Source organism: Triturus cristatus, chromosome 2_1, assembly GCF_964204655.1.
Source record: "Triturus cristatus chromosome 2_1, aTriCri1.1, whole genome shotgun sequence".
NCBI lineage: Eukaryota > Metazoa > Chordata > Amphibia > Caudata > Salamandridae > Triturus > Triturus cristatus.
Genome location: NC_140581.1, coordinates 497686096 through 497698545, shown reverse-complemented (window position 1 = coordinate 497698545; position 12450 = coordinate 497686096). Strand labels below are relative to the sequence as shown.

At 44.7% G+C, this 12450-nt stretch overlaps 1 protein-coding gene across 4 annotated transcripts in view; it reads left to right on the top strand.

Annotated features, from left to right (window-relative positions):
* BDP1 (BDP1 general transcription factor IIIB subunit) overlaps positions 1-12450 on the top strand; it is a 1439438-nt gene that overhangs the window by 1129321 nt on the left and 297667 nt on the right. For 3 of the 4 annotated variants that reach the window (XM_085632357.1, XM_085632359.1, XM_085632356.1), the window contains one exon: positions 249-399. In XM_085632357.1, the coding sequence (XP_085488483.1) occupies positions 249-399 (151 nt within the window). The remainder of the gene's footprint in view (positions 1-248; positions 400-12450) is intronic. The other variant, XM_085632358.1, reaches the window with a different exon arrangement.

The window sequence follows — 12450 nt, the reverse complement described above, 5'->3', positions numbered from 1 at the left end:
ATCGTCAACCAACATCAGCACACCTCTGGGAACTCCACTGGCTCCTGATACACAATTGTGCTCAATTCAAACTCCTCACACAAATTCAAGGCACTACACTACTCGGGCCCAGCCTACCTGAACGTTTCTCTCAGAGTGATAAAACTGTAAATTGTAATGTTGGTTGTTACCTATTTATAGATCATCAGACTTGAGTAGATTTATAACAAGACTATTTTAACTGCATATTTTATGTTTTGAATGGATAGCAGAAAGAAAACACCCAGAAGGGACAGTGGTACTGCAAAATGTTGGACTGCAAAGTGATCAGAGAATGGCAGTGAAGACTGGCACTTCGGACTTAGATGAGCTTGTCTCTCCAGAGACAAGCACTGACAAGCAAGTGTACCAAATGAGCAGGTAAAGAAACCAACTGCATTTGTCTGAACGGGAATCCAGGGGAGAGCAATGTTTCACTCACTAATCTTTTTTTCTACAAAGACACCAACACCCTATGCTCACTTTATTCTAATGTCCCATATTTAATTAGGTATTAACAACTGGCAGTATAAACATTAGGGCCTGGGTCTAGGTAAGGCCACACTGCAAGGCTGGCAGGGTGTGCCAATTATAGCAATTGTGCTACTTAACTGCTATAAAAAGCAGAATTTTTTTCCAGCTGCAAGGAAGTGGCAGTCCTAGGAAGTGTGTCATAGGCCTATGTATGTAAAATAGTACTACCGGAATTACTGTCCAAATCCATCACTTTTATTCAAGCATCTAACTTGTGTTGCTACAGTGCTAATGAATACCTCCATGTTTGAAAACGTGTAGACAATATCTCCTTGTCTGCAGATTATGATCGCCATCAGACTTCAATTTAGCCTTGGCTTGCCAAACGTGCAAGGAAAGGTAACAGCGCAAAAAGGGAGACATCCGTTACATCGCGGTCTTCACACCATGATACGTTTACAACGCAGGCATTACCACGCAAGTCGTAACAACCACTTGTGCTGGATGGAGCTATACACTAAGGAATATTATGATTTACTATTTCAACACCTTTCCTACTGTTACGTAGGCTGGATTTGGAATAGTAAATCATACTGTTCCTAAGTCCAGCACTCTCCAGCGACAAGTCGTTGTAACAACTTGCTTTGTAATGCCTACGTTGTAAACGTATCGCGGTTTGAAGACCGCAATGTAACTCCACAAAATCTCTACAAGAGGGTCTAAAAGGGACCAGTTTACCGACTATACTACCTTCAGTCCCCAAAGCATATCTACAAACACTACATGAAGGTCCTAAGTCAAAAAATAAACAAAATGCCGCATAATGCTGTATGTGCTGTCCCTTACATCAAAACATTAGAACATTACTGCATCACCGCCTGGTGATGCAGTAATGTTCTAATGTTTTGACCGCAATGTAACGTCATATATTCACGCAAAAATTATGTGTTAAGTGAAAAATTAAGAGAAGGAGAAAAGTGTCTGTTCCTGGCATAGACATCAATATGCCTTATGATTTTAGGCAGCCTGTTACTGTCATCATAGCTACAAATGTCCTTTTTTTTTTTCTTTTTTTTTTTTTTTTCCTTTATTTTGAGTTTTGAATTTACAATAATACACAACATGACGAGCATACTATACACAGCACAATAAAGTAAAGAAGAGAAGAGAGCAAAAAAGAAAACAGACTAGAGAAACAGATCATCAGCCTTCAAACCAGTCCTTGAAAGGGGCCCAGGTTCTAGCCCCGAACTCCCGCCTTTTCCTCCCCCTTAACAAGAAAACCGATGACTCCAAATTATATAATGCTAACATCCTGGCTCTCCAATTAAAGAAAGTTGGAGCTTCCGAGCTAATCCACTGTGATGTAATGCATAGCCGAATCATTGCCATTGCTAGAAAAAGAAAAGCAGCCGTGTATCTAGAGCCCCCAATAGATCCGTTACCATCACAGCCCATTATCACAGGTTCAGGGGAAATTTTAAACTGAATCTTCAACATCACATTAATAAATTGCTCGATCTCATGCATAAATATCCCTAACTTAGGACACACATAAAACATATGCACTACATCCGCAGCCTGAAATCCACATCTAGCGCATCTATCACCCTTCTGCCCCCCCCCCCCCCCCCCATTTTGCAATCTTAGCAGGTGTATAGTATAGGTCGAACATCGCCATATAACATTGTGTTTGTAAACTGCCTGAAACTGAAATCCGGCTTACTAACTGTAACGTGAGCCTAGTATCAACCCCTGTCTTACCAAATTTCCCATCCCACTTCAAATCCTGCGAGTCCAAGTCGTCTGGTAGACATGATAAGAAATACTGATAAATCATGCCAATTCTGAATTTCTTACGAGCCATTTCTATTATGGTTATATTGCCAAATATACTAGTGATCTCATTCCGGGGTTTTCCAAGAAAACTTCTAATCTGAAGATACTTAAAAAAATCATGGGTATATAAATTAAACTTCTCCTTAAGAACAGAAAAAGTAGATATTTCCCCGCCCGAACACAAATCCCCAATCGCCTGTAATCCATGTAACTGCCATCTTAAAGTGACTTGATCCTGGAAAATTGATGGCAACGTTCCAGCCGCGGAAAAAGGGGTATATGAATTAATATTTGCAATTGCACACCTGCGGCGAATCTTCCGCCAAATCACAAATGCCGCATAGATCACTTTAAATCTTGTCTTTTTAAAGTAACTAGGTTCTAGTATCTTTACTAAGATACCTTTAGCGGCATCCCCCAGACCTATTTCATAGATAGTGGGCCTATTTGCTAAGGGGACATCTGCCCTACCCCCAACTAAAAGAATTCCAAAATGTTGCAGCATAGCTGACCAATAATACATTAACAAATTTGGGACCGCCCACCCACCACGGGCTCTTGGGAGGCACATCAATTTAGCTGCCCTCCGTGCCCGGCGATAGCCCCAAAGAAATCTTGAGCCAGCTCTCTCGGCGCTACTCAAAGACGCTAAAGAAAATTCTAACGGAATAGTTCTAAACAGATATAATAGTTTCGGCAGGACTAACATTTTAAGAATATTGCAGCGACCATATAAGGACAGATGCAAGTGATCCAATCTACCAAGTTTCATGTTGATAGATTTGACCACTGGGAGCATATTGATATCAGGGATATCTGATACAGAAGCAGAGATTTTAACCCCAAGATAAGTTGCTTCAGTAGTAATGGGAATGTCTGAGGGACACATAAAAGCAGAATGAAGAATCTGCTTCTTATCGACATTGAGCTTATATCCTGACATTAAACCAAATTGATATGCAAATTTATCATAGTTATAAAAGCTATGGAAGCATCTCTAGTTAAAATGACAATGTCGTCAGCATATGCCAACGTCTTATAATCTATACCGTTAACAGTAACCGGCAAGATTGTTGAATCTTCTTGAATTTTCATAAGATACGGATCGATATACAAAGCAAAAAGCAACGGCGAACACGGACAGCCTTGCCTTGTGCCCCTCCCGATGTTAAATAAAGAAGTTTCCAGCCCGGAAATACGGATCGATGCATGTGGGGAAATATACAATGCTTGCACTGCCTGTATATATTCGAAACAAAACCCCTTCCAACGGAGCACTGCCCAGAGAAACCCCCAGGAGACCCTATCGAACGCCTTCTCAGCGTCCAATAGGATCACCCCGAGGGGAGACTCAGTGGCCGGTGCCCAGTCTAACAATGCGATAACCCGCTTAACATGGTCAGATGTGTCCCTACCAGGAATAATGCCATGTTGCCGAAGAGACACTAAAGGGGTAATTACCACAGCAAGCCTAGTCGCTATAATTTTTGAGTAAATTTTACTGTCCCTATTAATTAATGAAATAGGACGATAAGATGACGGATTCTGGGCCGGTTTATCTTTCTTTTGAAAAAGTACAATAGTTGTTTGCCTCCAAGATGCTGGTATGATGCCCCTCTGAGCTTCCCTTAAAACTATTAATAAGTCCTGTTGTATTTCTTGAGCAAAGGTCTTATAGAATTCTAACGGAATAGCATCTGGCCCAGAGGCCTTACCATTAGCCAGCAATTTGATAGCCAATTCGACCTCCTCCCAAGCGATGGGGGCTGAGAGAGTTTCATTCTGAACAGTTGTAATTCTAGTGGTATCCAAATCCTGCACGAAATCGTCAATCATAGAGTCAGCGGGAGCAATAACCGCATCCTCCTTATATAACTGAGAATACAATTTTGCAAAAACATCCAGAACCCCCTCCTGAGTGGTCTGCAGCTGACCTTGCTGATCCAGAACACTAACTATTCTATTTGCGATACTTCTTTGCTGAAGCCGTTTGGCAAGAACTCTGCCACAGTTCTCACCAAATTCAAACATCGTCGCACAATATTGAATATATTTTGCGGCAAGGTCCTTACCAAAAAATTCCAGTACCTTAGATTTAACCTTTGCCACCAACTGTTGACTTTGGTCACAATTAAAACCTTCCTTAATGTTCTGTATCAAAGCCATCTCAGCAACCCGTAACTGCTCTAAGCGATCCTTTATCTGAACCTGAATAAGCTTCCAACGGTAGGCCGCAAAGCTCTTAGTCTCTCCCCGAAAAGTATCCCATACTACCTCATCCGCCGACGAGCCCCGATTAAAACTGAAGAATTCTGCTATCCATTTGACCATATGGTCCCGATATAATTAATCCAAAAGTAATTTTTTTTCGAAGGTCCATGGTCTTGGGGGTTTGGTCCCTCTTACCCAAGGGCACTCCATAATCACAGCATTATGATCTGATAAGGTTCTAGGATAGACCTCAATCGAAGCCTCCCCAACCAGTTGATCTGACATGAAAATATAATCCAGCCGCACCATTTTATTGTGGGGAGCCGAATAATATGTAAAACCATCTTCCATTTTATTGTGCCAGTGCCAGACGTCGGCAAGCCCATGTTCAAGGATTAGTGCCTGGAGGGCATAAAAGACCCTTGGCTTCCTCCCCTGATACTTTTCATTGGCCGCCAAATCCCAATTAGCTGACACATGGATGTTGAAATCGCCACAGAAAATCATTGGGTGCGGCCAAGATGCTAATTCCAAATTTAAACATTTCAGGATCGCCGGATCGTCTAGATTTGAGCCATAGATAGAACAAATCGTGATTAGATCATTGCAAATCGAAATCTCTGCTAATGCCCACCTTCCCACTCCGTCCACTTTGATCCTTCTACAGACACCCACCCCACGCCTTACCAATATGGCCACACCTCTAATCGTTGAGGATTGCTTCGTGCAGGCTACTAAATCAAAACCCGGAAACTTCAGACATTCCCGCTTACCCCATGGGATGTGCGTGTCTTGTAGACATAAAATATCAAGTTGCATAGATTGCAAAACTTTAGATAAGAGCGCACGTTTCTTTCCAGCATTCAGGCCACAAATGTTCCAAGTAGCTATGCGCAGCCTACCCTGCATCATTTAAACAGTGTAAGTGTTCCAGACTCAATTTGTTCCAATTTACTGCTGCTGAAGTACCATCTTTTTTATTCATGTTATCACCATCATCCACATCTCTAGCATTATGCTTGTCATGTCTAAAAAAACACCAAAACCCAAACACCAAACCCCAACCCACCTCCACCCTCAAGACTGGATCAACCCCCCATCCAGTCCCCGCCCAATCCCACCCGCTACCCTGAACTACACCCCCCTTAGAAGGCAACAGGACCTGAGTCCTTATGATGGTTATGAACAGGCTGAACCCCAGAACTCCCCTGGACCCCACCCCCAAACAGAGCCAGCATCCCCTTGATAAACAAATATACACACTTAGAAAAGAAAAGGCCCCTACCGTAAGAAATCTAGACAATTGGCATAAACCTATAAAGCATTTAGAAATTCTTTAGCCTGGACCTCGGATAGGAAGAATCTAGTCTGACCCTGATAAATTATTTTTAATTTTGATGGAAAAAGCAAAAAAGCTTGTGCTCCTTTTGCTTGAAATGCCGTTATCAGCTGGCGGAGCTGCCACCTCCGCTCAACTGTTGCCTGACAAAAATCTGGTCTGACGAAGAACTCACAACCTTTCCCAACCCGCTTCCTATCTGGTCTTGCAAGGTCATAAATACTTTCCCTAGCTAGAAAATTATTTAGACAAATCAATATAGCCCGCGGCTTATCTGTGGTTGACCCCACCCTCTGCAACTTAAAAGGGAAGCGATGTGCCCTCTGGACCTCCCGCTGCCAATCCCATTGCTTTAAGTCCGGAAATGCTTCTGCAAAAAGCTCTATAACAAACTGCCTAGGGTCAGATCCCTCTTTCCCTTCTGAAATACCTAAGATTCTTAAGTTGTTCCTCCTGGCCCTATTTTCCAAATCCGTTAATTTCCAAACCACATCATCCCTTTGGGCCTTAGCCATGTCCGTGAGGCCCTTTTGCAGAGCCAGGTCATCTTCCAGGACAGAGATCCTTTCCTCGGCCAATGCCGTTCTTGAAACTATTTCTGAACATGTTTTGACAACTCTCCGGATTGAATTCTGCATCTTTCGGCATGCTCCCTGTGTCCGCAAGCTCTCCTGTCGCGCCTCCTCTCTATGGACCATCATAGTCTGATAGATAGTGGATAATGTTATTTCCCACGCAAAAATTATGTGTTAAGTGAAAAATTAAGAGAAGGAGAAAAGTGTCTGTTTCTGGCATAGACATCAATATGCCTTATGATTTTAGGCAGCCTGTTACTGTCATCATAGCTACAAATGTCCAGTTACAATCCGTAGGTAGTTAACCTCATTTAATTTTATGGTACTGTGATTTCTGTCTAGGAATACCACTTTCCCTTCTTTAGGTAGAAATGACTTGGAATGTTTTCATCTGTATGCCCGAGTTGTGGGTCTAGGTTGTTCGATAGACAATGTCTCACTGGGGAAATATTTTGATGCATGTATGTATATGTATGTATGTATGTTGCATTTGCATAGTGCAACATATCTAAAAATCAGATGTGCCTTGGCTCAGCAAAGAATAGTTTTGCAAAAAATGTTACTGCTATTGCAAGGTCATAATGATATTATATGTATTGTTGGAGAAACTTGTTTCTGCAAACTGTTAGATAGTTTTACAGAATCTGCTGCCTCGAAGAGCCATGCGCTGAAATTTGATTGCATTGTGATCTAAAGGGCTACATCATAGAACAAAAAATGAAATATTGCTATATTGGCTGAATACATGCAGTGGGAATGTTCACTTTTAGAGGTGTTGCTTCCAGGGTTGTGTTTTAACATTTCTTTTTAAGGTGAAGCCTACATAGCTTGCAACGCTGACGGTTTCCTGCCATTATCCGATAACATTTCACCCGTAAATTCCTTTCTCTTCCTCTCCCTAAAGGTCCTCTAGCATATTCCACTATCTCAGCCTATTTTCTTTCTACAGCAGAACCTCAAGGCTTTGTTGTCTTGCCAAGCTTTTGCCTTGTTCACTCAGTGACAACCGTCTCTTGTACATTTTTAGGTCGAGCCGAGGCAACGCATGTGCTGTCTCTCGACATGCTGCATACACTGAGGGTTACAACAAACAAATGATGGACGGAATGCTGTAAAGCTTACAGCCGGCCTCCAGCTTCTGATTGGCTTTTGTCAATTTCCTTTAAAAACGTAGCTTCTAATTTAATAATGGTTCCTGCTTTCCCCACCTTTTTTCTCAATTGTTGACTCCCATGGATAGCCCTCAGTATTTGTCCTCTTCAACTTGTTTCTATATTAACTTCTGTTCAGAACTCTTTTTTTTTTTTTTAAAACAAGCATTTCCCTGGCTCAGTGCGATGCCCACATCACGGATGCTGTGCCACGCTTACTCTGCTTTCCCCCTTGCTCAGCATGGTTCCTTTTGTGCCTAGCATTTCCCTGGCTCACTGCTCTCTGATCTATCCCCTTTGCTCAGCGCGGTTCAGTTTTTTGTTTTGTTTCATGCAGCGGCACAGTCGACTGGTTTTGGTCTCAGCGGACCATTTCGATGTCTCCCAACTCCGGCTCCAAACAACACAGCCGTCATTCATTGGGCATTTAAAGCACCTTCTCCGGACAAACCAACCTCCACTTGGAGCATTCCCTACTAGCTTGGCATCTGAGGAGTCCTCGATAAAAGTATTTTGAAGTATTAATGCCGACGTCCTGCAAGTGATTTCTAAAAGTCACACGAACTCCATGATTAGCTTGCTGAGACTAATACAAGTGCGTGGATAATTTTTTATATTTCAAGCAGTTTAGTTAGAGTGAAAAATCATAATCCTGAGATGCCAATGGACTGAAGCAAAAATTACCGATGTATTCCAAGAAGCAGTGTAAGCAAACATATGTACATAAAAGAAATACTCATAAAAGGTTGAACAGTGGGAGCAAAGCTCTCCTATCACTGGCGGTTGCGTGACTCAGTTACTGGTAAAGAAGGTGATCCATGCGTGCTTTATGTTGTGTCGGTACAGGCCTGTCCGGATCAGACTGCAGTGTAGACAGGCCTATGCTATGGCAATTGTGTATTTCCAGTGCCTCAGAACGCCCACTCCTTATCCAGCCACAAGGCCAACAACACTGAACTTCGGCTATATGTGTTTCAGAAGGAAGCCCCAGCCAACAGCAGCGGGTACGATGTTTTATGATAGCTCCTTGCTGCCTGGGTCCACATTTAAGTTTGGTCAGTTAGCAACTGATGCACACGGGTCCCCCAGTGCACCCAGCAGATTGCTGCACTCCTGTACTTAACATAAATTATCTATATATACAAAACTGTTGAGTGTTAAGGGTACTGAGTCGCTCCGTTCTCATCCTCAGCCCCTCTTTCACTTGCTGTTATTACTCTGTCCTCTCAATATTGCTAATTTGCACGTGTATAAACAGGAGCGACGTTGAAACGACAAAGGAAGGCTTTTATTTGCTAGTTTATGTTTTACAGAGGAGCCCTCACATTTCTCTACCCAATATGTGAGGCGCTTATCTGGACCAGGATTTTTCTTCACTTTTTGGGACTTATTTTTCACTGTGGTTCGGTCTCATGCCACATTTTATGTTGCTGAACTCTCTGTGCGAGTATTTCTTCTTTTTCATCATCAATCAATCAACCTAACAATCGTTCAAGTTCTCAGTACTTGCTTCTCTGTTGTTGAGTGCCTTGAACCGGTTGTTTTAGCCTCTTAGATTTATTCACACATTACCGGGGGGCTGAGCCCCAGCAATAGCTCATATTTGCGTTTTTCCATTACCACCAGGGCCTGTCTGAGAACCAAAAGCAGCCCTGGCAAAAATGTTGAACAGTGGCACAACAAAACAGCATAGCTTTGAAACCTTTAATTTCTAATTATTGGTCTCCAGATGGATATAAGCTACTAACGTATTCACTATTGTGACCTTGTTCAATACCCTTTGATCTGAAGCACATTTGTAAATGAAAGCGCTGTGTGCGTTTCTTGTTGGATCTGCATTGACGCTCAAATAATTTTGTACATATTCTATATGGGTAACTATTTTAAATGTAATCAACAATGGCCTCTGACGCGGGTGGGGGGTGGGGGGGGTGTGGCCGGCTGAGCAGCGAAATAGCCGCTAGCTAGGCGAGCTCCACCGGCCGAGACAACATCCTTTCATAATCCGTACAACTGGCGAGTACTTACTGTGTTGAAACTCTTCCAAACACAGCCCAAGGTGTGCGAAGTCTGACGAGCCGACTCTCGGCACTGGGAGTGCTCTTGCGGCGGAGGTGCGTGCCCCGTTCTGGTGCTGCCAGGAGCTGTTGGCCGGAAGAACGAGTGGGCCTGCGGCTGAGGTGAAAATTGAGACCGCGGCGCCACCGGGGTGGTAGGCTGCGACCTCCAGAAGATGCTGTCGAACTCTTTGCGGCCACACCAGAGGGCGGATCGCTATTCTGCGCTGCCTGGAGGCTGCCGGTCTCTGCCCCTGTTGACTGCTACGAGGCGCATTCCCATGCGAGTGCCTAGACTGTGAGGAGGCGGCGAGGGGAGGCGGACCTTGTGGTCAGGGAGGCGAATTGCGGACGCTCCACACGGGCCCAACGTCCTGAGAAGACTGTGTGGCTTCTGAGGAATCGCTACTAGAAGGCGGCCGCCGCATAGGAGGAAATGGGATGGTCTTGCCCTGGAGTACGTGAAGCTGGACTGTGAGTGATTTTCAATTCTCATGCCGGCACAAACTGGACCTAGTGCAACAGGGGTGCAGATGTGGGCATTGTGACTTTGCTTGACACCTGGGATACCCCCTTGGAAAGTGCATATAAATGTTAATGCTGCATCCGACGGCCTGCATTCATCACCCTTCACGTGGTTGCTGAGACTGGACTTTCAGGCCTTTTTTTGCACCACATGGCCTTGCCGCTACCCACCCCAGCACATACAGCACCTCCACAAACGCAGTGGGCGAGGTGCAACACCAAGGGGGGGGGTGAGTTATGATTGTTGGATGGTAAGCTACCCCTGCTGACTCATCTAGCTGCGGTTCTGGTGTGTTGGTTGTGGCACGTGGTGCCAGTGCGGGTGAATCTGGGCGCTTGGACTGGCAGCACCTTGGCTGCTGTGCCTCATTGCTGGGTGGTGTCCGTTCCCGGTGGACTCTGCGCGGCTGCCTCAGACGCTGAATTGTTGTCGCTGCAGTGCCTGCGTGGGTATCCCTCTCAAGGGAGGAGAGACTTGCCTTTTGATAGCCTAGTTACCCGATCACCTTCACTTACTGCGCGACTCGAGTGCCGGCCCTACTTCACACCCCTAGTTGTAAACAGAGATTGACTGACGTGTATCATGGCTCGAGCCATGGGCAAGCAAGACGCAAAACAGCCGAAACTGACCTTCGACCAGCGGCACACCACGCGTCTCACTGAAATGTTCTTGGCCACCCTGAGAACTCGGGGGAGTATGCTCTCGGTACTACGCCCCCCATGGGAGAGCTCCCACTAGTAGCTGTAGCTGTTACGATGGTTGAGATGGGGTTTCTGCAACCTGATTGGGGGGTTGGAGTGGGTGGTGAGTTGGGGGGGTGGGGTTGTTTTGTTGTTTGCAGACCTTTGCTCTCTATTATTCTGGTTGACTGCCATGTGGGAACATATCTGACATTGTGTTGGGCTCCTTCTGTCTCACTGCACTATATACACATGTGTATCCCATGACTTCTTTGAATTTCCTCACCTGGAACATTTGTGGGTTAAATGATGCTAGGAAATCCAGATTAGTGCACTCCTATTTACTTCAACATCACATTGACGTCTGTATGTTGCAAGAGACACATCTTAGTTCTACCTCATCTCCTAGATTGAGGCATAGCAGATGGGCGCGCTTGGGAGGTCGTTCTTTTGGACTACTGGCGCCACAGCTGTGGAACTCTCTGCCTCTTACATTGCGGGGAGCTACCAGCTTACTAGCTTTTAGAAAGGATCTTAAATCCTGGTTGTTTATTCAGTAGGTTCGGTTTTGTTTGTTGTTTTTCTTTTTGTCTGTGTCACTTTTTCTCTTTTAACATGCTATGTTATCATTTTGTAGTCTACCTTAAATAAAAGCGCCGGGACACTCTTTTTGAGTAGCCGCGCGCTCTATAAATACCATTTTAACATAACATAACATAACATAACATGGGGGTCGATTTACTCCTCTATTTACTCAAATTACTCTAGAGGGGTGGCTGTGTTGATTAGACGAGGCCTTGACTGGAAAGAGGGAGCGATACAGCTAGACCCAGAAGGCACATATACGATTATTCAAGGTTCTTTGGGTGGCAATCCAATGGTGTTGGTGGCGGTGTATGGCCCAAACACTGACTCACCCGACTTTTTCCGATCTATGTGGGCGAAGGTGAAAGCAGCGAACTGTGACACCATTATTTGGGGAGGGGACTTCAGTGCCATCCTTGATGATGTATTGGACAGGAAGTGGGTGTCTAGAACATTACACCCTTTGGCAAGTGCTACCTTACAAGCTATACTGTCCAACGGGGGCTTGGTGGACATTTGGAGGTGCACACCCCCGACGGTTCAGGAAGGGACCTGTATCTCAGAATACCATAAAGCGTGGTCAAGATTTGATTACTGGTTAGTGTCCCGGGGTGTGGCTACGTGGGTGGGGGAGGTCCTACATCTTCCCAGGTTATCAGGTCACGCTCCCTGTCTTTTGCGCCTAGCAATAGCCAACTCCATTCCGCGACTGTATACTTGGCGGCTGCCACAGGAAGTCCTCCTTGAGGATGCTTTTAAGGATGAGATTAGAGGAGATATAAAAGACTATTTTTCCCTGAATGGGGGTTCTGTGGACACCATGGCCACCCCGTGGGAAGCCTTCAAAACTGTGGTGAGAGGACACTGTATAGCCCGACAAGCGGGGGTGTTGAAGGCTATCCGGGCGACCCTTGCCACACTTGAAAAACAGATCAGGGAACTAGAATCACAATTTTATTCCTCTGTGGATTCCAGTACGTTGGTAGCGTTAATAG